At 37.2% G+C, this 27,401-nt stretch overlaps 2 protein-coding genes and 1 long non-coding RNA gene across 15 annotated transcripts in view; 2 read left to right on the top strand and 1 right to left on the bottom strand.

The window, feature by feature from the left end:
- Positions 1-26,177, bottom strand: part of RELCH (RAB11 binding and LisH domain, coiled-coil and HEAT repeat containing) — a 124,097-nt gene extending 97,920 nt beyond the window's left edge. For 6 of the 9 annotated variants that reach the window (XR_004273586.1, XM_032293675.1, XM_032293666.1 and 3 more), the window contains exons 1-2: positions 25,395-26,177; positions 1,829-1,918 (exon numbers count right to left, since the gene is read on the bottom strand). Coding sequence is in view for 8 of the 9 variants with exons in the window: in XM_032293675.1 (XP_032149566.1) it covers positions 1,829-1,918; positions 25,395-25,920 (616 nt within the window). In the remaining variant the exon portion in view is untranslated. The remainder of the gene's footprint in view (positions 1-1,828; positions 1,919-25,394) is intronic. The other 3 variants (XM_032293668.1, XM_032293672.1, XM_032293670.1) reach the window with 2 other exon arrangements.
- Positions 3,712-20,699, top strand: LOC116561754. Its single transcript, XR_004273590.1, has 3 exons — positions 3,712-3,724; positions 17,824-17,826; positions 20,547-20,699. It is a non-coding gene; the product is annotated as an uncharacterized LOC116561754 (long non-coding RNA).
- Positions 26,178-26,249: 72 nt separating the features above from the next.
- The window catches only part of PIGN (phosphatidylinositol glycan anchor biosynthesis class N), a 143,156-nt gene continuing 142,004 nt past the window's right edge, over positions 26,250-27,401 (top strand). Inside the window, exon 1 of one of the 5 annotated variants that reach the window (XM_032293665.1) lies at positions 26,250-26,396. The gene's annotated coding sequence lies outside the window, so the exon portion shown is untranslated. Of the gene's footprint in view, positions 26,580-27,401 lie in introns of all 5 variants that reach the window. The other 4 variants (XM_032293663.1, XM_032293662.1, XM_032293661.1 and 1 more) reach the window with 4 other exon arrangements.

Here is a 27,401-nt window from a genome sequence, read left to right as displayed (position 1 = left end):
TCAGTTCCCCCTAATTACAGGTACTAAAATATCTAAATAATGAAAATAATAACAAACCTCTTTAACTTTGCTCAATCTAAAATATAAGTTTTAATATGGAAATTAAAGGGAAAAACCTAATTACATGGATAACTTCTGGGTAGGAGTTATTTTTTAATATGTAACAATTTGTACAATAAAACTATATAAAACTAGATATATCTCTAAATAAACTAAAATACCATATATTTTATAATATATAATAGCCAATATATACAAGTGCTATTTAACAAGTATATAATATATAATTAGAATAAATTCATCCTAAAATTTGAATTGTTTATTTTTAGATATTACCAATGTGATTTGCCATTTTGATACAGTTGTCAATAAATCATGCTCATAATTCAACAATTTGAAATGGAGAGCCACATTAAACTATTCTAGTGACTTCCCCATTACATGGATAGTGGTATTATTTATATTGCTGAATCCTGTCTCAGTAAAACAATTACATTTTTTTCTAACTCATACAACACTGTCTGAGATTTTAAAATGATCAGTATCTCTATTCTTGAGCAAGGAATGAAAATCATTTATTGAAATGACATTTTGAATTCGATCAAACCTAATCTTTCATGCCAAAGGTAGCAAATAATACAGTCAATCGTAGACTCTGTTCCTGGGTTATGTGGATTTGAATCCTAGCTTTGCTATTGAGTCTTTATATATAATTTCTCTCAGAGCCTCAATATCCTGGGGAGAGGAAGATGATAATTCTATAATTCAGTGAGTTAATATAAATTTAGAATAGTGTTTAGAATGAAACAAATGCTATATAAGAATTCACACTCATTTTTATTCATAATGACCACGAGGGTTAAGCATTCAGTATGTTTAAAAAAACTTGTCCCAGTAAATGGAAGAAAAATTCAACAGAGTTGGTTAAGAGAGAAATCACGTTACAGGTATTCTGTTACCCCATTTTTCCTTCACAGGCCCCATGTGTCCCATTTGGTATTTCTTTTGTTCCAGAAGTACCTACCATTCTGATGGAGCTCAAAATACCCAACTGATGTCTCCCTGCTTTTCCCATCTCTCTCAAAGCCAAAGTCTTAGCAATTAAAGAGGATGTCCTGCTTACTGGGACTGGCAGGGTCCTAGAGGCCCTTATTGTACCAAGCATTAACCTTCTTTTTTCTGGATCATAGCAAAGTCAGACATTTCTGAAGACATGCTGTGACAGCTGGGGAGCACTCAGGGAACTCAAGGCAAACTTTTATCAATAAGCACAAAAGTATTTCAACCTTTTTTTTTTTTTTTAAGAGATTAGGTGTCATTATGTTGCCCAAGCTGGTCCCAAACTCCTGGCCTCAAGCAATCCTATCACCTTAACTTCTCAAGTAGCCGACATTACAGGTGTGAACCACCATGCCTGGCTCAAAACCAATTTTTAATCATCAATAGAGTTGTATTGGTACACGTATGTGACTATCAGCCCTGCTTTACAGGATCAAAGGAATGGCGCTAAGGTCCAACTTTGTACTATATTATGGCTAACTTAAACCTGTCTTATACCAGTTTTATAACTGTGTGGTTGTAAACTGCTGGCTCCAACCATAAAAGCAAATTATAGGGATACATAACCAGAAACTCATAGAAGCACAAAAAGAAAAAGTTGGGGAGCCTCCAAACTTACAGTAAATTAGTAATTAGTAACATAACTTTGTATAATAACTATATATGCTATAGTCACATACCAAATGGTAGAAGGGAAAAAATTCTTCAAGCCATTTTATTATTTCTGGAATGTAAAAGAATCCAAATCTGTCCTTACAATTTTACTCACCTGCTACTTTTTCATCTGTTTCCCTGTTACCATCATCTGAATATCTTGCAAAGTCTAAAGAATCAAGGGTACTAATGCTCCCAGCTCGATCTATAATAAAGAGAAATATAAAAGAATAAGCATTTTAATTTAATTGTTAAAATAAGTAATGGGAATTCAAATACCTATGATTATTTCTAGTAAATAAAACTGTAATTCTAAAATCTAGGAAACCTTTTAAAACAACAACAACAACCAAAGTAAAAATGTGCATAGCAATCATGATACTTTAAAATAATTAAGTTTCCCTGCCCCCAAACAATGCACATACAGGGTATATTATAAGCAGCCCAGCTAAGGAGAAAACAAACAAACAATACAGAAATTTAAGCTGCCACCTAAGAAAGTTTGCAGATTGAGTCTGAACAAGGGCCTACTGAAAGAACAGAATACAGTCTTCACAGCCTAACACACGCATTATCCATTACACAGTCAAAGCTTAGTTGTTACACAAAAACCAGCAAAATGTGATCCACTCCAAGAAACAACAAAATCAACTGGGACCAACTCCTAGCTGATGCTAGGAGATAACGGTAAAGTCAGTAGACTAAGATTTTTAATAGCTATTATAACTATGCTCAGTGAAGTAAAGGAATATATGTGTACAATAAATGAAAGGAGATAATATCTTAGCAAAAATATGGAATGTAAAAAATGCCAGTAGGAATTCTAGAACTGAAATAGAAGAATCTGAAATTTAAAATATCCTGTATAGCCTAATGATAGAATGGAGATGAAAGGGAAAAGGTTCAGGAATCTCAAAGATAGATTAATGGAAATTATTCAATCTGAAGAACATTGACAAAAAAGATTGAAAAGAAAATTAACAGAGCTGTAGGGACATGTGGAACAATAACAAAGGTCTAACATATGCAGAATTGGAGTCAACAACAGATCAGGCAAGAGATGGAGTAGATACAGATTTGAGGTCAGAGAACATCAAGGAGAACAAATAAAGAGAAGAGAAACTTTGGCACCTATTAATCAAATAGTGAAAAACCAAAAAATTAGAGAAAATATTAAAAGCAGACAGAGAAAAATAATATACTCATATAGGGAAACAATGATTTGAATGACTGCTGATTCCTCATATAAGAATACATCTAACAAAAACATGCAAAACTTATACGACATGCTGGGTGTGGGGGCTCATGCCTGTAGTCCTACCACTTTGGGAGGCTGAGGCAGGCGGAGCACCTGAGGCCAGGAGTTCAAGACCAGCCTGGATAACATGGTGAAACCCCGCCTCTGCTAAAATACAAAAATTAGCTGGGCATGATGATGGGTTCCTGTAATCCCAGCTAGTCAGGACACTGAGACGGGAGAATTGCTTGAACCCGGAAAACGGAGGTTGTAATAAGCTGAGATTGTGCCACTGCACTCCAGCAGTCTTGGACTCTGTCTCAAAACAAAAACAAAAACAAAAAACTATAAAACATTGTTCAAAGAAATTAAAGATGATCTAAATCAACAGAAAGCCCAGGCTTACAGATTAGAAGATCCATATCAGGATAGCAATATTCCACAATTAATCTTCAGATTTAATGCAATTCCTATCAAAATTGTAGCTGGCTTTCATTTTTCACAAAAATTGAGAACTTGATACTAAAACTCATAAGAAAATGAAAAAGTCTCAGAATAGCCAAACAATCTTGAAAAGGAATAAAGATGGAGGACTCAGGCTTCTGGATTTCAAACTTAAGAGTAATCAAGGTAGCACAGTTCTGGCATATGGATATATATCAATGCAATAGAATTGAGAGTCCAGAAATAAGCCCTTACATTAATGGTCAATTGGTTTTTGACAATAGTACCAAGACACTTCACTGGAGAAAAGTTTTTTCAACAAATTGTGCTGTGACAACTGTATATCTACATGCAAAAAAAGGAAACTGGACCACTACTTTACATCATAAGCAAAAATGGATCATAAACCAATTTAACAGTAAAAACTTTTAGTAGAAAACTTTTAGTAGGAAATGCAGAAGAAAATCATCATGGCCTTGGATTAGGCAATAATTTCTTAGATATAACACAAAGCATAAGCAATGTGATATGCAGTAAAATGGCCCTCACAGATGTCCACATCCTAATCCTTAGATTGTGTGAATATGTTACCTTACATGGCAAAGGAGAAGTGAGGTTAAAATAGATTATTCTGGGTTATTCAGATGGACCCAATGGAATCACAAAGATCTTTAAAAGCGGAGAAGGGCCATAAGTCAAGGAATTCTGGCAGCCTTTAGGACCTGGAAAAGTCTCCCCGCTGGAGGCTAAAACCTCCAGAACTGCCAGTTATCTTGATTTTAGACCATTCAGCTCAACATGAGACCCGCTGTGAGATTTCTACTATACAGCCATAAAAAAGAACAAGATCATGTCTTTTGTGGGGATAGCTGGAGGCCATTATCCTTAGCAAACTAATGTAGGAAGGAAGAGAAAACCAAATACCACGCGTTCTCATTTATAAGAGGGAGCTAAATGAATAAAACACATGGACACAAAGAAAGGAACAACAGACACTGGGACCAACTTAAGGGTAGCAGGTGGGATGAGGGGGAGGAGAAAAAAAAACAAACTACGGGGTACTAGATTTAGTACCTGAGTAATCTGTACACAAGTTTACCTATATAACAAACCTGCACATGTACCCCTGAACCTACAATAAAAATTAGAAAAAAGAAAAAAAGAACCATGAGGCAATAACTTTGTGTTCTTTTGCACTACAACGTTTTTGTCAACCTTTTTTTTTTATTATTATACTGTAAGTTCTGGGATAAATGCACAGGTTTGTTACATAGGTATACACATGCCATGGTGGTTTGCTACACCCATCAACCCCTAATCAACATTGAGTATTTTTCCTAATGCTATCCCTCCCTTAGCCCCCACCCTCAGACAGGCCCTGGTGTGTGAGGTTCCCCTCTTCTTGTGTCCATGTGTTCTCATTGTTCAACTCCGACTTATGAGTTAGAACATGCAGTGTTTGGTTTTCTATTCCTGTGTTAGTTTGCTGAGAATGATGGTTTCCAGCTTCATTCATGTCCCCGCAAAGGACATGAACTCATTCTTTTTTAGGGCTGCTTTTTGTCGACTTTTTACAGCAGCCATAGGAAACTAATACCCGTGATAAAGGAATGAATTGATAAACTAGATTTCATCAGAATTAAAATATTTTTTTGCTTTAAAAGTCACTATGAAGAAAGTGAAAACACAATCTACAGAATGGGAGAAATATGTATAAATCAAGTATCTGATAAGGGGTATATCTACATGATATAAAGAATTCTTATACTCAATTGAAAAAGACAGCACAATTTTAAAATGGACAAAGTGTTCTCCAAAGAAGATACAGAAATGGCCAATGAATGAAGGAAAGATGCTCAAAAGGGAAATGATACTCACTAGGGAAGTGAAAATCAAACCACAATGAGGTACACTTCAAATCAACTAGATGGTTATAATAAAAAAGATGGTAAGTTGCAGAGGATGTGGAGAAATTGAAACCCTCATACATCACTGGTCTTAATGTAAAGTGGTACAGCTGCTTTGGAAGTTTGGCAGTTCCTTCTTGAAAACATTATACTACGTAAAAGAAGCTAGACACATAAGGCTACATGGCCATATATTGTATGATCATTTATATAAAATGTCCGGAATTGGCAAATCCATAGAAACACAAAGAGAATTTCAGCTGGCAGCACAGGAGAATGGGTAGTGACTGCTAATAGGTACAGGGTTTCTTTGGGGTGATGAGAATGTTCTAGAATCAGAGTGGTGATAGTTGTACAATTTTGTAAATGCACAGAGAACCATCAAATTGTACACTTTAAAAGGGTTAATTTATGGTACATGAGTTAATTTTCACTTTAATAAAAAGACTTTGGAGACAATGTGGAGAAATTGGAATCCTCACATCTAGCCGGTGGGAATGGTATGGCCATTTCGGAAAACAGTTTGGCAGTTTCCTAAAAGGTTACAGAGTTATCTACCATAGGACCCAGTAATTCTACTGCCACCTAAGAGAAAGGACAATATATGTCCACACAAAATCCTGTACATAATTATTCACAGCAGCATTATTCACAATGGCAAAAAAAGTGGAAACAACCAAATATCTGTCCATTGATAAATGGAGAAATAAAATGTGGCATATATCTGTACAATAGAATGTTATTGAGTAGTAAAAAGGACTGAACTATTGAAACATGCTACAACAACGGATGAACTCTGCAAACATTATGCTGACAGAAGACAGTTACCAAAGAACCACATATTGTATTATCTCCACCTATAAAAACTGCACAGAATAGGCAAATATATAATGATAGAAAGTCTATCTCTATAGACACAGAAATTAGTGGTTGAGGGTTGAGGGAGAAAATGGAGTGTGTACTAATGAATAAGGGATTTGTTTTGGGGTTTATGAACAGGCTGCAAAAGTAGATTAGGTGATGGTTGTAGAGTTCTGTAAATATACTAATAATGAATGTAAATATATTAAAAACCAATGAATTGTACACTTTAAATGAGGCCCAGACAGGAGGATCACTTGAACCCATGAGTTCAAGACCAGGCTGGTGGGCAACAGAGCAAGACCCTGTCTCTACAAAAGAATAAAGGCAGAGGAAGGAACAAACAAGTTTACTGAGTTTTCAAAGTGTTCACAAGTTGTGTATGAATAGCAGTTATAATGTACAGAAGCTGCCGGGGGCAGGCAAGTCATGGCAGCTGAGGCTAAGTAGGCTGTAAAGTAGCAGGAAGGACGTTTTATCTGCTTCTCTATTAAATTTTACACACAAAAAATTTTCTTATCTAGCTAATGTTTAAAAAGGGATAAATAGGCTATTGTCAACCCGTTTGTTAAATCATGTTACTTACACAGTAAAGTTTACATATTAATCTAAAGTAACAGATTATTTGTGTTCAGAAAGCACGACTTCAACAAATGAATGCAAGTTATAAGAATACAGATTTGGACTCCACCTTGGGCTCTCCCATGACCTTTTAAAACAGTACATAACAATTTTCAAGATGGTTGACTCCTCAAATAGTGTTCTGTCATTATCAATGTACCACTTGCCTTTAAATCCCTATTAAGTGAACTAAAAGAAATTCTATATATATCATTCTTCTTAAACACTGTTTCTATCTGGAGAAACATTTAATTTTCCCGCAGTTTAATTATATCTGATCAGTAATAGCTTGTAGGTTCTCCTTTACAGGCTGGCCAACATGGTGAAACCCCATCTCTACTAAAAATACAAAAATTAGCCAGGTGTGGTAGCAGGTACCTGTAATCTCAGTTACTCGGGAGGCAGAGGTTGTAGTGACTTGAGATTGTGTCACTGCACTCCAGCCTGGGCAACAGAAGGAATCTCCATCTCAAAAAACAAACACAGACAATCAAAACAAACAAAAAAAAACTTTCTATCTATCAACTTAAGTTTTTGTTTGTTTTGGAGACAGGGTCTCCCTCTGTTGCTCAGCCTAGAATACAGTGATACAATCATGGCTCACTGCAGCCTTGACTTCCTGGGTTCAAGCGATCCTCCCACCTTAGCCTCCCAATTAGCTGGGACTACGAACCACCATGCCTGGTTAATTTTTTAAAAAAATTTATAGAGACAGGGTCTCACCATCTTGCCCTGTCTGATCTCAAACTCCTGGGTTCAAGCAATTCTCCTGCCTTGGCCTCCCAAAGTGCTGGGATTAAAGGCAAGAGCCACCATACCCACCACAATTTAAGTTTTAAGACAACATAAACAAAAATAATAATGACAGAAAGCCAGATATTATAGTATTCCACCTTATAACCTAGCTTCTTTCAGCACAAACTAAGAAATACTAAATACAGTAACCACAGGCATCTTAAAAAGTTAATATCGAAAATGTGCTGAACTCAGGAATACTATTCAGCAATTTAAAAATAAAGCAAAAAACTGACATATGCAATAATATGAGGGAATCTCAGATGCTTTATGTTGAAAGAAGCCTTATAGGAGTACCTACAATATTTCATTTATAGAAGTTTTTAGAACAGGCAATAGTAATTTATGATAGGAAAAAAATCCTAATAGTGTTCTTGTGGTAAAGGGCTAGAAGGCGTAGGAGCTGACTGGAAAAGGCCTTGAGGGAACTTTCTGGGGTGACGGTAATATTCTATATATAGTAGGAGTTTGGGTTACTATAGGTAAATTCTTTGTTCAAATTTATGAAATGGCACAGATTTACATATCTTACTGTCTTTAAATATTACCTCAAAACCTCCAAATTTTAGAATATTGAGCTCTAATTAATGATATACACGCTAAAGTATTAAGTATACTGATATGTGCAACTTAATTTGAAATGCATAAAAGATAAGATGGACTGTTGAAGGAGAGATGGCTGAAAAGATGTATTGATATGAGATAAAGCAAGTATGGTTAACTGGAATTTTAGGTGGCAGATGTATGGGTATAAAGTTCTTTCAACTTGTCTGTACACTTTGAACTTTTAATAATAAAATGTTAAAGAAATAAAACTTGGATATATGGGGTTAAAATAAGCTAACACTGAGCAGGATCCATTAATAATCAAAGTTGAATCCCGGAAAATAGCTATTTTTATTGTCTTAAATAAACAAAAATTTTGTGTTTTTCTCCTGCTGTTTGAAATTGAACCAAAGCTAGACCATGAATCACTAAAAGAAAGAAAACAAATTTCAAAATATTGTGGATAAACTTTATATGGCTTTTTACTAATAGACCTTTTAAATAAATGAAAATATAAAATGCTAAACTGGAATAAACCACTGGGTTATAAGTGCATCTGCCTTGGTAAATAACTAACATGACATATTATAAAATGGAGGGCTGGGTGTGGTGGCTCATGCCTGTAATCCCAGTACTTTGGGAGGCCGAGGCAGCGGATTGTTTGAGGGCTTCAAGACCAGCCCGGGAAACATAGTGAGACACTGTCTCTACAAAAAAATCGAAAAATTAGTTGGGCATGGTGACACATTCCTGTAGCCCCAGCTAGGAGGCTGAGGTGGGAGGATTACTTGAGCTCAGAAGGGTGAGGCTGCAGCAAGCCATGATTGAGACACTATACTCCAGCCTCAGTGTCAGAGGAAGACTCTGTCTCAAAAAAAAATGCAGAAAAAAATAAAAAAGATCCTGGATTACTATGCAACACCTAAAATTTCCAGCTCTTTAAAACAAAATTAATCTAACTACTTTTCGCCAATATTTTTTATTGCACCATAAATATTCCTTCCAATTATTAAAAAAAGTTTTATAAATAATTATAAAATAAAACTACATAGAAGACTAGATAAATCATCCTAATACCACTAAAACTGGGGATAAGGGCTGTATATCATGAAACACTTTCCCTGAATTTCTAAATATTGTTTTCTGAACTTCCCCCATATAAAAATAAAATAAACCTATATATATAACTTTATATCTTGCTTTTTCATTTTGAGACAGGCTCTTACTCTATCACTGAGGCTGGAGTGCAGTGGCATGATCATAACTCACTATAACCCTAAACTCTTGGGTTCTTGTGATCCTCCTACATCGGCTTCCAAGTAGCTAGGACTATAGGTGTGCTACCATTGCTGATTGACTTTTTAATTGTTTTGTAAATGTGGGTCTCACTATGTTGCCCAGGCTGGTGTCAAATTCCTGGCCTCAAACAGTCTTCCTGCCTTGGCTTCCCAAAGTGCTGGAATCATGTATGCATTGCTTTTTAAAAATGAAGCTTACATAATGAGAAATTGCAATATTATTAAGGCTATTGATACATACTGCTAAACTGCTTTTTAAAATAAGTGTACATAGCAATTTGAATTCCACCAATAGTATGTAATAGCATTTGCCAATGTTCAGTATTATTATTTTTAATTTTCACCAATTTAACATACTATAAAATTGTATTTTATTTAATTATGCACCCCTTTGATTTTCAGTGAGCTTGAACATTCTTTCAAAAATATATTGGCCATCTATTTTTGGGGTTTGTGTGTGAATTATTCATGTCTTTTGATCTTGTATTTAATATCTAGATATTCCTGATATATTAGTTGATCTGGCCATTACCACTATGTTCTCTTCTCTTAGGCCCATATCTTGGCTCCTTATTAGCTACTCTGAAGTCTCTAACCCAAATATGGAAACATGAACACCTAATGGATGAACTTTTATCAACCAATATTCTGGTGCTGTGATACCAGGCTTCATTGTTTTATATCTGACTTTAATAGAATGTTAAGTAAGGTGTTGGCTATTAATTTCAGGTAAATATTTCTTATTAAGTATCCATCTATTACTAGTTTACTAAGTCTTTCTTATCTTCTAATACTTTAAATCATGTATACATGCCTAGAGTAGATACATGCTACTTTGGTCATGACACATTATTCTTCAATTATCCTATTACTGTTTCTCTAAAAGTTTTAAAGAACTCGTTTATTTAACAGGGAGAATCTTTGGGGAAGGGAAACACACACTTTAATTTTCAACTGGTATTTTTATGCCCATTGAAGAATATTTTCTAATTTTTTTTAGTTCTAAGCCCATAACTTCATATTCTCCAAGAAAAAAAGCTCTGATATCTTTTAAAATAAATATGATGTCACAAAAGAAAAACAATCTCCCAATTCATTAAAATCAACTCCATCTTGTCAGAAAAAAAAATTACTTATAGAAGAAATTAATTTTAACTTTGGACTACCCTATATGTACTTTGGATTTTAAGACTAATAACAGGTTATATTAAAGCTTCAAGATAAATGTGCTTCTTTAGATTAAGCCACAATTCTTTTCCAGGAGAAGCAAATGCCTTTTGTGTTCCAAATGTCCTAATACAAACGAAGAAGAGTTTGGAAAAATTAACTTCTTTTATTAAGAATCTACCATATTCTAATATGAAGTATTTTAACTACGAGCATTTCTTCAAATACCAGTATGCCTGCTGTGTAACTTCATAACAATTCACTTTATAACTCAGAAACAAATGATCAGGTACTTTCATCATAGTTGGTAAACTGGTAAAACCTGTTCGTAAGTTTTATCAAGTCTGAGAACTAAACCTGTTGTACCCAGTGTGATTATAAGACATGCAGATTGATTTTTTAAGTCACATACAAAAGTAGTTTTACTTAAATTTACATTTAATATTTTAGTACTGCTGAAAAAATATATTTTCATTATAGCTGAAAAAGTCTCGGATCCTTGAAAATTACATGGCACTTTAAGAACCAGATGCGTGAGAAAAACGAACCAGCTATTGACTAATAAGAGTACTGGGTAAAATAAATATTTATCGAACAACTACTATGTACTTGGTCACTGACAGGAATAGCAAATTATTAAAGTATAATTTTTTTAAGGCATGTGGATATATAAGTCTATGTAATTATGTTTACATATGCTTACATGTGCCTTAAATGTTTTTGTAAACATGCACATTATGATAACTGACTCTGAGGAGCAGAATGTACATTTTTTACTAGATATTCCTCTTTGTACTATTTGAACTTTTTGTTTTTATTTTTGGCATTTTTTCCCCATAGTTACATTTAATATGTACTTCAATATGGGCACTTTATAATTTAAAAATCACGAAAGTAAACCAATTCACAATTAAACGGAAAACAAAATCAGCAATTCGCTTTACATTACAATTCTTTCATTAAAGATGATTTACTGAACATGCTTAAAAAATCTGTCATGAGAAATATATAACACATTCAATAAATATAAAGTATTACTAATAACAGACTTACTTTGAAAGTAATTATATTTAAACCTGAGTTTGTATGTAAACATTTTAAAATGTTCACGTAATGAGGATCTCAGAGATGGATGTCCAATAAAGAGAACCTAAAGCTACTTTAAAATATGAAAGTTAAAAAAATAAGACTATAAATTTTCTACTTTGGAAGTACTGTAAAATGGCATTCAATACTAATGAAAATTTTCTTTTATGTGGGAACTGTATTTATGAACACCAGAGTAAAACCACAGGGGTACTCTGCCTCCTACCACTCAAGGTCAGTTCTGAAATTATTTGGAGTAACCTTGGTGATAAAGAAAGATTTGTAACACTTAGAATAAACATGTTACACCAGACGAGAAAGGCCAATTTCTGGATAGACCAGGATCTAAACATCTTTCCTTTAAAATAAAAAAGTGGGGGACAGCCTTTTACTTTTATCAGTTGCAACACTCACATTTATATTTTCCTGATTCTCAATTCTTCTCCAATGATGGGCTAATTTTTCACTGACCCCCATGTCCAAAATATTCGAGAGCCAAAAGGAATTTTTTAGATAGTACAACCCTTCATTTTTACAGGTGAGAGAAGTGAAGCTATGTACTTATTCAATATTCACTAAGCCATAGTAAGGGGTACAGAGATAAACTTTGGTAAAACTTTGTCTTCGTCTCAAGCAAGCTTACAAATCATTGGAATTAAGTCATAGACATGGATAACAATAATACAATGGGTTCACTTTATCTTAAAGCTTAAAAAATTAAACTGTGAGCAAGCCAGAAGTACAATTCAAGCTTCCCAGTTTGCAGCTCATTGTCTTTTTCTCTTTGTCACAAGGTTTCAGAAAGAGCTGAACTTCAAAGACAAGATATAAATTTGGGAAGAAACTTACATGCTGAAACTTTACTGAAAAACTATTCACTTAAAATTTCTATAGTACCAGATGACTTTATCATATGAAAAGCTATCAGTAAAGAGAATGCTTACTATTAATAGTGACAACAATAGTAATTTTTTTTTTTTTTTTTTTTTTTTTTGAGACGGAGTTTCGCTCTTGCTACCCAGGCTGGAGTGCAATGGCGCGATCTCGGCTCACCGCAACCTCCGTCTCCTGGGTTCAGGCAATTCTCCTGCCTCAGCCTCCTGAGTCGCTGGGATTACAGGCACACGCCACCATGCCCAGCTAATTTTTGTATTTTTAGTAGAGACGGGGTTTCACCATGTTGACCAGGATGGTCTTGATCTCTTGACCTCGTGATCCACCCGCCTTGGCCTCCCAAAGTGCTGGGATTACAGGCTTGAGCCACCGCGCCCGGCCCAATAGTAATTATTAACATTCTTTTTGACCACTTATTCTGTGCCAGATACTTTATACAGATAATCTTTCACAACAACCTCATGCTAGAAGAGTGATTACCATCTGCATTTTACAGTAAAGGAAACAAAGACTATCCAGAGTCATGCAACTAGGGAGTGGCAGAATAGAAATATGAACTCAAGCTCTCTGAGAGCAAAGCCTGAGCTCAAAACCACTGGTTCTCTGCAATAATATGTAACAGCATCCAGGTTCTGATGACCTAGATTCCAGGTAAGCTGGGTTGATACTGTGAATGGCCTCAGAAACACAGCCTTGATGGAATCTTGCTCACGGTTGAGGAAATAGGATATAGAGGAAGAGGTTAATTTTCACAAGGAAATATTCCCAACTTATAAATTTATAGGAAACTACTACCTAAAGATCAATTCTTTAACATAACTTCAATATTTACTGAAAGTTTATATGCCAGACACAATATTAAGTACTGGTAATACATAGATAAATTTTCTATAAACTGTCTACCTCAGCATTTGTGCTAGGCATGAAAGAGGACAATATAAGACCTATGAGCTAACATCTTTAAAAAAATCTAGTCAGCTAAAACATTTACAAACATTTCAATAATAAGAGTTAATTAGAAACACATGTTCACAGGTCTGTATATAATTAATTTCCATAAGTGGAACAGACCAAAAAATACTACAAATTCAGAAGATTTAGAAATCACTACGGGCTGGAGAAGCTTTAGGGAAAGGAAGGAATATACATAGGACCTTCCTTTAAGGAGGCACGAGATTTAGAAAAAATAGGTAACAGAAGACAAGTTAATTCAATGAGAAGAAAAAATAATGTGGACAAGGGTATCAGGCACCAGTCCAAGAAAACATAAGGCATGTTTCAAGGGATAAATGAAGAAACAGTGTGAGTAGAAAAAAGATTTTGCATATGGACAACGTGGTTGAAAGGGCAGGAAGAGGCAAAACTATAGGGATAACTGTATTATACATAGCCACAATAAAATATGTTAAAGCCACTTTTATACTTTGACAAATATAATCTATAAAAATAGAAAAAAATTAAAAAATTCATAGTGAGATTTGTAATTTTTTTCTATCATATATATATATATATATATATATATATATATATTTGCTAATAAAAAAAGTTTGAACAAGTTGCTTTGGACAGGAGGAAGCAATTTTACTTAAAAGTCTTTAGCTAGAATGACATGAATGAATAGCTTTTAAAATCAAGTAAGAGTAAGGATGGAGGAAGAGATTAACTACAGGATAAAGCTAAAACTGAGGGTACAAAGGTGAGCTAAAGCCTGAACTAAGGAAGCATACAAGCACACAGGTGGTTAAAAGTAACAGAAATGTTGATGATGCTACCTTGAGCAATCTTATCCACCCACAACAGGACTAGCTGGTTTCAAAAACAAGTGAACATTATTTCTGACTGCTGTTGATTTTTGACATACAGGTGAGAAAATCTGAAAGAATGCTACACCCATGATTGCAACTGTGTTCTGCTCCTCCTTGAGGTTTAGTCATGCTCCATGACTAGACCAGAAACTTAAGTAACCATGCAGCAAACCCTGAAGATTAAAAAAAAGAGAGCACAAGCTAATTAGACTTAGTTAGTTAATTTCACACACAGGGATAGTTGATGACTATACTTGGCTGTCAGTTAAAGTTTAGTTGATCCTGGACTTTGCCCAGATATCCTACAATTACATGTAGGATGTGAATATTCTAATTTTAAGTTTAATGCTATGCAGTGTGGGCACCTTGATGAAATGAAGTGATGCTTCAGGCAGATTATTCACCTGTGCCTCTGTGTGGTGCTATGGTTTGCCACTCCACTTTTTAAATGATCAAGTTTGTACTACCTGGCTTGCCTTCTGCATTAAGAAGTGATTGACCCAAGGTGAAAGAGCCAGTAAGTGGCAGAGACAGAACTGAAGATCAGATATTAGTAAAAGTCCAGTGGTCTTCAAATAACAGTCTGAGTTTGAAATTATAGCTGGTATAGTCTGGCACAGACCTACTGTTGTTTTATCAGTCACAAATCTTTCCACAGCTACTCTGATGAAGCCCATATTTCTCTATTGGTTCACACCAACATGAGATGTCTGTCCTATATCTTACTATAATCCAAATGTGTCAGCTCTAGGGCATTCTTCTCGATCCCACTATCTTTTGCTGAATCTTGGTAAATACCATTGCTATATCCAATTGTATTGGGTAGTCAATTCTCAGAAATCTATGAGGCATCTACCCTTAAAGAAAATTAATCAATTTACAGTCAACTTGTTCAGGTTTCCCTATATATATATTTCATTAGTTTGTAGAAGCTAAGTATACTGTATACTTGAAGCTGGGAGTCATCACTATCCCTTGCTCCAGTAAAATGGGGCCAGCAACAGATGTAAAAGTTAATTCTAGTACTGAAATAAATACTTATATAAGAGTTACAGTAGATCAACCCCAACCTAAAGCAAATCTCCTATCCCTCTTATCAAAGAGGCCCTGCCTTCAAAGTATAACCAAATATAGCAAAGCATTATTTATTCAAATACCAAGTATGATTTTAGTACAAATAATTTTAAAAACACATTTTATCACCAAATATCACAGTATAGGAAGTTAGTAATAACTACATGTGAGAAAAAGTAATTTTTTATAACTCAGATATAAGTAGTCTGGGTTTTCAGACAAGGCTGGGGGGCTGGGAGCTGCAGGGTGGGGTAGAACAGCACAGATAGAAGCTAAATTAAAAACAAATTCACTAAATTTATTTTTGACTGAAAAATGCCAAACAACCAATCTAGGTTTTTAACAAACATTTTGAAGATCCACCCCTAACTTCCTTGTTTGAGAGGTAGAAAGTATAATTTTAATTTTTCACAGAAATGAGTTTGGTTTTCCCAGATTAATACCCTATCCTGCTTCCTTTTAGAGTACCACAAGAGCCTGAAATGTCATACTGTATTTTTATAACTACAGCAGTGGAAGCACTCTATTATACGGTAAGCAGATGACGGCAAGCAGGGAATGTCATATTCCCAGATGATGTTTTAAACATGAAAACATAAGAGAGCTATTATCTTTCCTTTACCTGTACTTCCTTTTCCTTTCCTTACTCAGGATAAAGAGTCTAAATATAGCCAAATAATAAAGTTACTATTCATTCAAAATTTTATCCATCCTTGAGGGTCAAACCTAACTTTTACTTTCCCCACAGGCCCATTTCATTTCTACAGAATGAAATGTTTAATGTTTACAGAATGTGATCAGAATGTTTACATTCTGTAAACATTATCTTTACCATAGGAGACTATTCTAAAATTCTTTCATCTGTTAATCTTACCTCTCCATCAAGAACATAAGCTCAAGGATATGCATTAAACTTTTAGATTGCTGTAATCCTCAACTGATTACAATGTTTAATAAATATATCGATGTAAAAATACTGAATCCTAACTATATTCAGGCCACCATGCTAAGCAGGGATCATATCTGACTAAATTTCCACGGAATAATTTAAAACAACTGGAAAGATATAGGAAAGAAAAACGACAGTTATATAGTAGATTTATTTAGGAATGTCTATGGTCCAGAGATTAGTGGAAAGTCTAATTCAGCTAAAAGCAGAGAACTTAATAAATTTTAGACATGTTGCATTGGGGCTGGGGGCGGTGGCTCACGTCTGTAATCCCAGCACTTTGGGAGGCTGAGGTGGGTGGATCAGTTAAAGCCAGGAGTTCAAGACATGCCTGGCCAGCATGGCAAAATCTAGTCTCTACCAAAAATACAAAAATTAGCCAGGTCACTTGAACCCAGGAGGCAGAGATTGCAGTGGGCGTGACTGCACTCCAGTTTGGCCAACAGAGGGAAACTCTGTCTCAAAAAAAAAAAAAAGAAAAAAAGAAAAGAAATGAAATATTGTGCTGGTATTTTCTCTCTCAGAAAGCAGAGGAAACACTAAACCTAATCTCAATTTAACAGAAGGGAACTACTTTATAAAGTAGAAGAGATGACAACTTTGGAAGAAGGCAATCATGACATCTTAGTGTTGGTGATACTAAGAAAGGAACACTGGGCATAGTGAGATATATGCTGTCAGAGTTCTGAGACACGATAGGTTGGATTATGAAAGAAAGATTTTAGGCTGGGCGTTGTGGCTTATGCCTGTAATCCCAGCACTTTGGGAGGCTGAGGCAGGTGGATCACCTCAGGTGAAGAGTTTGAGACCAGCCTGGACAATGTGGTGAAACCCAGTCTCTACTAAAAATACAAAAATTAGCCATGTGTGTTGGCATGTGCCTGTAATCTCAGCTATTTGAGAGGCCGAGGCAGGAGAATCACTTGAACTTGGGAGGCGGAGATTGCAGTGAGCCGAGATGGCGCCACTGCAACTCCAGCCCGGGTGACAGAAGGAGACTGTTTCAAAAAAAAAAAAAAAAAAAGATTTTAAAAAGGAGGAAGATGATTTTGGAATGATGCAAGCTCACAAGCGAAGTTATTACATTCAAAAATAAATGATTGCCTCCTGACTAGCTGCCTTATAAAAATTTGAAGCCATAGTAAAAGAAATCTATCACCAAAAAGCATGTCAGTCACCCTCTCCACTTGATCGCATTCCATCTCTATTGTGCAAAGAACTGGGCTCATCTTAAGAAATTACAGTCTGATTTTGATTAGAGTAATAATGCTTCAAGCAGAAAAAGCATTATTCCTGCTAAGTTACTATAACCTGCTCAATGTTATCAGTGTCATTTACGAATTTTATCTTGCAATGTAACTAGAAAGTAATTACTGAATAGAAGTTCTCCGGGCTCACCTGGCAAAAATACAGGGTACACACGCAGAGGGTGTGTATATTCCAGCAAGTAATATTCCATATAAAAGATATAATTGGTTCATCATGTAAATTTAGGACATTACAATGATGTTATAAGAATTTATCCAAAACTGAGATTTTTCTTAGAATATCTGTTAAAAGTAATTTTATTCAGTTAATAGAAACCGTATGGAAAAAATTAAGCTTATAAAGCTATATGTCCTTCTCATATTTGAATGTTTTATAAATATGGATTATTCTTATAATCAAGAAAAAATATTAAACAGTATGAAGACTTCTTAAAGTGTGTTTAAAAGCACAACTATATTATAGATTAACTCGGGTCAACAGTTTTAGGGAAATAATTCACTCAATCTAAAATTATAAAGTTAATAATAGGATTACATTGTTCTTAAATGTCATTAAATAAAGGAAACCACTTTTTATTATACATTGTTATGAAGTATTCTGAATTTTCAGATCAAACACATATCAATCAAAATATATATAAAAACAAAAATAATGTTTTAGATAATCCATATTGTTTATATTATATACAATTATATAAAAGTATATACAATGTATTATTTATTATATACAATATAAACAATATGGATTATCTAAAACATTAGATACTTGTTTATAATAAACCAACAACTGCTTACTGAGTATTATAAAATCACATTGAAGTAGTATCAGTCGACATGCTAAAATTGAATATATAGAGGACCTTTAAAAATAGGCAGTAGCCCCGTCCTAGAGAATATAATTTGTGTGATCAGAGTTAGTTGAAATCTTCGGAATACAGTACTGAGCACAGTTTTATACAAGTATTTTAAAACTATACTAAAGTTTGTCCTATAAATGTCTGCATGTTTATAGGAGGAATATTTAAGAAATATTTTTCTCCTTAATGATACCTTTATTAAAGTACAATTCCTGCCATCATAGACCTAATTGTAAAAGCCAAAACTACAAAATTTATAAGAGAAAATCTTTGCAACTCTAGGGTAAGCAAATATTTCTTAAAAGAACATACAGAACACAAATTATTAAAAAAAAATAAAGGCAACTGAATTTGATAAAATCAAAAATTTTGTTCACAAGATATATTGTTTTTCAGCTTTTTTTTTTTTTTTGTGAGACAAGTCTTGCTCTTTCACCCAGGCTGTAGTGCAGTGGTATCATCATGGCTCACTGCAGCCTTGGCCTGCTGGACTCAAGCAATCCTCCTATCTCAGCCTCTCAAGTAGCTGGCCTATAGGCATACGCCATCATGCACTGCTAATTTTTGTATTTTCTTTTTTCTTTGTAGCGATGGAGTTTTATCATGTTGCCCAGGCTGGTCTCAAACTCCTGGGCTCAAGCCATCTGCCCACCTCATCCTCCCAAAGTGCTGGGATTACAGGTATGAACCACTGTGCCTGGTCTGAGACACATCATTAAGAAAACATAAAGGCAAATCAGACAGAAAGAAAATATTTGCAAAATTCACATTTGATAATGGACATACAAAGAACTCTTACAACTCAATAATGAAACAAAACAAACATGTAAAAAAAATTTAAAAAGGGCGAGATAATATCCCTGAACATTGATGCAAAAATCCTCAATAAAATCCTGGCAAACCAAATCCAGCAGCACATCAAAAAGCTTATTCACTACAATCAAGTTGGCTTCATCCCTGAGTTGCAAGATTGGTTCAATATACACAAATCAGTAAATGTAATTCATCACATAAACAGAACTAAAGACAAAAAACACATGATTATCTCAATAGATGCAGAAAAGGCCTTTGATAAAATTCAACATTCCTTCATGTTAAAAACTCTCAATAAACTAGGTATCGAAAGAACATACCTCAAAATAATAAGAGCTATGTATGACAAACCCACTGCCAGTATCATACCGAATGGGCAAAAGCTGGAAGCAATCCCCCTGAAAACCAGCACAAGACAAGGATGTCCTCTCTCACCCCTCCTATTCAGCCTAGGAAGTCCTGGACAGGGCAATCAGGCAAGAGAAAGAAATAGAGGTATTCAAATAGGAGGCAAGGAAGTTAAATTGTCTTTGTTTACAGATGACATTATCCTATATCTAGAAAATCCCATCCTTTCAGCCCCAAATCTCTTTAAGCCGATAAGCAACTTCAGCAAAGTCTCAGTATACAAAATTAATGTGCAAAACTCATGAGCATTCCTATACACCAACAACAGACAAGCAGAGAGCCAAATCATGAATGAACTCCCATTCACAAATGCTACAAAGAGAATAAAATACCTAGGAATACAGCTAACAAAGGTGTGAAGGACCTCTTCCAGGAGAACTACTAACCACTGCTAAAGGAAATCAGAGAGAACACAATAAATGAATGCTCCTGGATAGGACGAATCAATATCATGAAAATGGCCATACTGGTCAAAGTAATTTATAGATTCAATACTATTCCCATTTAAGTACCACTGACATTCTTCATAGAATTAGAAAAAACTTTTAAAATTCATATGGAACCAAAAAAGAGCCCATATAGCCAAGAAAATCCTAAGTAAAAAGAACAAAGCTGGAGGCATCATGCTACAAAAGGTTACAATAACCAAAACAGCATGGTACTGGTACAAAAACAGACAGAGACCAATGGAACAGATGAGAGAACTCAGAAATAAGACTGCATACCTAAAAGCATCTGATCTTTGACAAACTTGACAAAAACAAGCAATGGGGAAAGGATACCCTATTTAATAAAATGCTCAGAGAACTGGCTGGCCATAAGCAGAAAATTGACACTGGACTCCTTCCTTACAACTTATACAAAAATTAACTCAAGATGGATCAAAAACCAAAAACTATGAAAACCATAAAAAAAAATAACTAGGAAATACCATTCAAGACATAGGGATGGGCAAAGATTTCATGCCAAAAATGTCAAAAGCAATTGCAACAAAAGCAAAAATTGACAAATCGGGTCTAATTAAACCTAACAGCTTCTGCACAGCAAAAGAAACTATCAGAGCGAACAGACAACCTACAGAATGGGAGAAAATTTTTGCAATCTATCCATCTGATAAAGGTCTAACATCCAGAGTCTACAAGGAATTTAAACAAATTTACAAGAACAAAAACAATCCCATTAAAAAGTGGGCAAAGGACACAAGTAGATATTTCTCAAAAGAAGACATTCATGTGGCTAACAAGCATATGAAAAAAAGCTCAACATCATTGATCATTAGAGAAACCCAAATCAAAACCACAATGAAATACTATCTTATGCCAGTCAGAATGGTGACTATTAAAAAGTCAAGAAACAAACAGATGTTGGAGAGGTTGCAGAGAAGTAGGAATGCTTTTGCACTGTTTGTGGGACTGTAAATCAGTTAAACCACTGTGGAAGACAGTGTAGCGATTTCTCAAAGATCTAGAACCAGAAATACCATCTGACCCAGCAATTCCCATTACTGAGTATATGCCCAAAAGAATATAAATCATTCTATTATAAAGATACCTGCATGCATATTTTCAATACAGCACTACTCACAATAGCAAATTGTGATCCAAATAGCATTTGGAATCAACCCAAATGCCCATCAATGATAGACTGGATAAAGAAAATGCGGTACATATACACCATAGAATACAATGTAGCCAGCCATATAAAGGAACAGGATCATGTCCTTCGCAAGCATATGGATAGAGCTGGAAGCCATTATCCTTAGCAAACCAGCAAAGGAACTGAAGACTAAACACTGCATGCTCTCATTTATAAGTAGGAGCTGAATGATGAGAACACATGGACATGGAGGGTGAGGGGGAGAGCATCAGGAAAAATAGCTAATGTATGCTGGGCATAACGCCTAGGTTGATCTGTGCAGCAAACCACTACGACACATTTACACGTTTACAATCTGCACACCCTACACATGTACCCTGGAACTTAAAATAAAAGTCGAAGGGGAAAAAAGGAAGTGAAAGATTGAATAGGCGTTTCCCAAAAAATATACTAAGCAAAAGTCATGGGAAAAGGAGCTCAGCATCATTGGTCATCAGGGAAATAGAAGTTAAAGTCACAGTGAGATACTGCTACATTCTCACTAAAATGACAGATTAAAAAGTCTGAAAATACCAAATGTTTAGGGGAGGTACAGAAACTGGAACTCTCATACATTGGTGGTGGAAATTTTAAATGGTCCATTTTGGAAAACAGTTTGGCAGTTTCTTATAAACATAAATGGGAGCTTTTTTTATAATAATACAAAACTGGAAAAAACGTAAATGTCTTAAAAAACACAAATGTTTTTATTCCCTCCCTTTTTAGAGATAAAACCAAAAAGAAATGATCTACTAATACACACAAAGACATGGATGACTCAAGCCTGTAATCCCAGCACTTTGGGAGGCCGAGGCGGGTGGATCACAAGGTCAAGAGATCGAGACCATCCTGGTCAACATGGTGAAACCCCGTCTCTACTAAAAATATAAAAATTAGCTGGGCATGGTGGCGCATGCCTGTAGTCCCAGCTACTCAGGAGGCTGAGGCAGGAGAATTGCTTGAACCCAGGAGACGGAGGTTGCGGTGAGCAGAGATCGCGCCATTGCACTCCAGCCTGGGTAACAAGAGCGAAACTCCGTCTCAAAAAAACAAACAAACAAACAAACAAAAAAAACATGCTGAGCCAAAGAGGGCAGACACACAAAAAAATACGTTCTATGATTCCATTTATATGAAATTTTAGAACAGATAAAACTTATCTATAGAAGTAGTTCTTAACTGAGGAAATTATGCCCTCCCTTTCCCTGGGCCATGCTGAGACGTTTTTGGTTGCCGTAACTGGAGTGGCATGGGTATGGTGGTGGTTGCTACTGGCATCTGGTGGGTAGAGGTCAGGGATGCTGTTAAATGTTCTATAATACACAGGACAGCAGCCACAGCAAAGCATTACCAGGCCCAAAATGTTGCGAGTGCCCAGGTCCAAGTTGAGAAATTCTGTTCTAAGAGATCAGTAGTGGTCTAGACGGAAGTGAGGATATTGAATCAAAGAATTCTGGGGACAATAAAAATCTTCTGTATCTTATTTTATTTATTTATTTTTGAGACAGAGTCTTACTCTGTTGCCCAGGCTGAAGTGCAGCGGCATGATCGTGGCTCACTGTAACCTCTGCCTCCTAGGTTCAAGCGATTCTCCTGCCCCAGTGTCTCATGTAGCTGGGAATACAGGCGCCCATCACCACGCCCAGCTAATTTTTGTATTTTTAGTAGAGAAGGGTTTTCACCATGTTGGCCAGGCTGGTCTCGAACTCCTGACTTTGTGATCTGCCCGCCTTGGCCTCTCGAAGTGCTGGGATTACAGACATGAGTCACTGTGCCCAGTCAATGTTCTCTATTTTAATTGTGGTAGTGACTGATTTGTCAAAACTCACCACTCTGCACACACTTCAGATGTGTAAATTTTACTGTATGCAAAATTTACTTCCAAGTTGATACTAAAAAATATAGTGCCTGTCAAATGACATAAGACTATGTTAAACACTTTGCTTTTTAAAATACATGCACAGAAAAGACAGGAAAGGCAAATACCATTAAAGACAGGAAAAGCAAATACCATTGGTGGGATTATAAATAATTTTGAATTTTTTGCCCTGTTGTTCATTTACTTAGTATTAACCAAAAATTTAATAACCTTATGTGTACACACACACACACACACACACACACACGCACACACATAAACACATCCAGTACCTAAAACAGGTACAAATAAATGAGGAGAATAGAAAAGCACAGGTGCACATGAATATTTAATTGTGATATTTGATCGTGAGACTTAAGTTATTTCAAGAAACTATAAAAATGTATAATGCAAAGGCACTTAGAAGTAAATTTTTATTCTAAAACACTGCTAAACTATTTAATGAGCTCAATTATAAATATAATTCTTTCAATACAAAAAGTTTGTAAGGAGGAATTTTCACTAGAAACAATGCTATAAAGCCCTAATAAGGCAGGGCAAAAAGGTTAAGAAATTCTTTAAAAGTAAAGGAATAAAGCTACCAAGTAAGGAATAATCCATTTCACTGTATTAATATGGTTGAAACCATAGCAGATACAATTCAGTTATGATCATCAACAGGCCAGGGACTGAGCAAAGTGTGAGGAATTTATTATAAAAATGTCTCTGAGGAACTGACCAATGGAGAAAAATGGTATTGTTAACAAATCAAATACAAATGGGCTAAAAGCTATGATGGAGGTTTGAAAGTGGTACAATGAAAGATGCCAAGCAACTACCTACGCCTGGAGGAAGGATTTACAAAGGTGACATCAGAGCTAGAGCTTGTCTGGTGAAAAATCATCAGATAATTTAGAAATTTTAAAAATAACACAAAACCCAAAAAACACCACCAGCATCACATAACAATTTTGTTACACTGAGGTCACATTTTATAGTCTTAAAGGTCAGCAATGAGAAAATCTTTTCCTGAAAAAGATTATCCTACATATTGAGTAAGGAAATAATAAGTACTGAGAAAATCCCATATCCAAGGGGGAGATACATTTAAGATTCACCTTGATAGAAAATGTACTCCCTGCGCTTCCACTATGTCTGTTTGGCAATTTAAGTATCTGGCACTATTCAAAAGCATAGTGACCAAACAAAATCAGTTAGGCTGCAGTTAAAGAATTCTATATAAATACATGTTAATATAGAATTAATACACAGCTTCATACTAAAACATCTCCATACGTTAGTAAGGGAATATTTAAGATGCCTCCCAAAAGGGAGACGCTGGGAATCCTAAAGTACAGTACATCTTTGACAATAAGTTTTCAAGCCATAAGAGATGCTTATAAATATATGGGGCAAACAATTACTCAATGCTGCTAAAAATGATTCCAACAAGGTAAAAAGGTCAATTTCTATCTAATGCGGAGAGAAAAGCCTGTAAGCTGGTGGGATGGTGAGAGACTGCTGGTAGAACCTGTCTGCCTTGCTCCTTGGATTTCCTGTAATTTTGAACCTTACTGAAATTAAGGCATTGAAACTGAATTTCAACAAGTTTATTTAAACAGAACAAATTCTGTGCAGCACAAAATCCAATTTTGGCGGTGAAAAAGTCGTCGCAAAGACAAAGGGTCTTCAGTACATCTGACTTTTTGGAGACAGCAGCAATATGTCCTATTCTTTCTCTCCTGACTCAGACTGAAAGAACTACTGCAGGCAATTCAGGTAACACTATTTCCTGGTAGTGTGATTCAGGTAATTGGAGAAAAAGGAAAAATGCTTAAAGCAATAAACTAGTTTAAAAGGCAGTCTTGTGGAGTCCTGTAACAACCAGTGAATTAGAAACTCTTGATATTTTATAGATACTGACTACAGCGGAGCCAGGAGCAAGTGCAACAGCAGGCAAAGGTTGGAGGCAGGCAGAGAGAACAGTCACTGTCTGATCCTTTTGCTTCCACCGCAAAATAGCGCCCCCACCCCAATACTCTCGTTTCCTAAAATGTCCCTATCCTCAGGACCCACCCAGAAATACCCTCTCCCCCCCACAGTAACTCCTTACAATCCCAACAACCCCGCCAGAGTGTGACAAACTGCGTCCACTTACTGAGCTGTCCCCCGCCCGACGTTGTACTCGGTTCCCGACCTCCAGCACCTCCAACGCCTGCTGCTCCAGGGACCCCTGGAGCCCCTATCCCCGGCGGGGTCCCACTTTGCCTCTCGAAGTTGCCTGGATTGGAGAAGTAGTCGCGCAGCCGAGGCAGCTCGCGGCCGCTCTCTAACAGCTCCGTATGCAGCTCCAGGGCGGTCAGCAAGTACTGATCGCGCAATAGCTGAGCCGCGATTGCATCAATTGACAATCTGGCTGGGGTCTCCCCGGCGCCCCCCAGGGCCACCACAGCCGCCGACGCCTCCCCAGGGAGCCCTGGCCGCGCAGTGCTTCCTGAGGCCACTGGATCCTGTGGTGACAACGAGCCCGCAGAGCCAGGATCTAAGCCACTCCCGGCACCCAGCCGAAGTACTGCCCGCCGTTCCTCTGTCGCCGCTACCTCGTCATCGTCCTCGTCCGAATCGCTGAGAAATGGATTCACTCCGCCACCACTGCCACTACCTCCAGGCGCCATCGCCGCCATCTTATCCTGTCAGGAGTGTGGGCGCCTCCCTTACTGGCTCCGACAGGCCGCAGCCCGAATCCCCTGTGCCTCAGGGGACACAGCGCACCTCCACAGCCCCGGCCTGACCACGTCCTGCCTCCCGACTTAGAGAGCAGGAGTAGGCTCCGAGGCAGGAGGTCCGGATGCAGCTGCAACTGATGCCTCAGCCTCTCCTGCACCCGCAGCCCGGCTCTGCAGGCGTCTTCCTGGTCTCCAGTCTCGCGATAACTGGAGCGTGCCCTGCTCCTCTCCCCACCAGCTCCGCCCCAGCCCCGCCCCAGCCCGCTTCAGCTCCGCCCATTCCCGGCTCCAAATAGCAAAGATTGAAGGCCCCGCTCTCCGCTCAAAAGCAAAACCCCACCCACAACTCATCCATGATTGGTCAGAGAAGGAAGGCGTGGAGAGGACTGACGGGGGACTGGCCGGAGAATTATCGCGAGAGCATCAGCGACCGGGTAGGTGTTGGGGGCGTTCCGGGGTTGAGGGGTGGTTGTAGTGGTGGCTTAGGTATACCCTCCCAGCTGTCGCTTCAGTGGGTAGAGGGGACCCCTGCCCAAGGGCTTTACTGGAGCTGGGTCCTGCCTTCGCGCTGAGGAGCCCTCATTTTCGAGATCAGGCCTGACCAGGATAAGCTTCAGGTAAAGTTCAGGGACCAGTGCGCGGATGGTGTCGGCGCCCGCGAACGCGCTGTTTCCCTTAGTGCTTCACGTTTTCTCGCTGTTTGCTGCCAGTGGTGACATTTTGTCCCCACGGATAACAAGTGCCCAGGCCTGTAGTCAGAATTTGACTTCCCTTCTTTTCCCTTCTCTGCCACGTGCTTGCACACATGGAAGGCCTAGCGACAGCCTGACTTCTTGCAGCTGTGGAGCGCGTCTTCCCGTCCCGGAGTTGGTCCTGTCTGTGGGTGGGACGGGGGCTGGAGAGGCTAAACGGAAAAGGGAACCCTGAAGTTGGCATTTGCCTGGATCTGGAAAACAAACTGTTAGGTGCTCAATAAACGCTTAGGATTTTAATACACGATTTACACAACAGGGACCCTTCAAAACATCAAATGTTGTCTCACCAGTAACAGATAAGTGAATTTAAGCCTGGAGTGTTTGATATAAAATCAACTCCACGCCAGGAGTGGTGGCTCACGCTTGTAATCCCAGCACTTTGGGAGGCCGACGGGCGGATCACGAGGTCGGGAGTTCGAGACCAACCTGACCAACATGGTGAAACCCCGTCTCTACTGAAAATACAAAAATTAGTCGGGCATGGTGGCGCGCACTTGTAATCCCAGCTACTCGGGAGGCTGAGGCAGGAGAATTGCTCGAACCCGGGAGGTGGAGGTTGCAGTGAGCCGAGGTCGCCCCACTGCACTCCAACCTGGCCGACAGAGTGAGACTCTCTCTCAAAAAAAGAAAAAAAAATCAACTTCCCTAATAAGGAGTCGATCATTTCTCTTATGTCCCAAACTA

The sequence above is a fragment of the Sapajus apella genome, unplaced genomic scaffold, assembly GCF_009761245.1.
Source record: "Sapajus apella isolate SASKATOON/1434 unplaced genomic scaffold, GSC_monkey_1.0 scaffold30, whole genome shotgun sequence".
In the NCBI taxonomy this organism is placed as follows: Eukaryota; Metazoa; Chordata; class Mammalia; order Primates; family Cebidae; genus Sapajus; species Sapajus apella.
The sequence above is the reverse complement of the archived record's forward strand: the minus strand, read 5'-3'. Positions and strand labels throughout refer to the sequence as shown.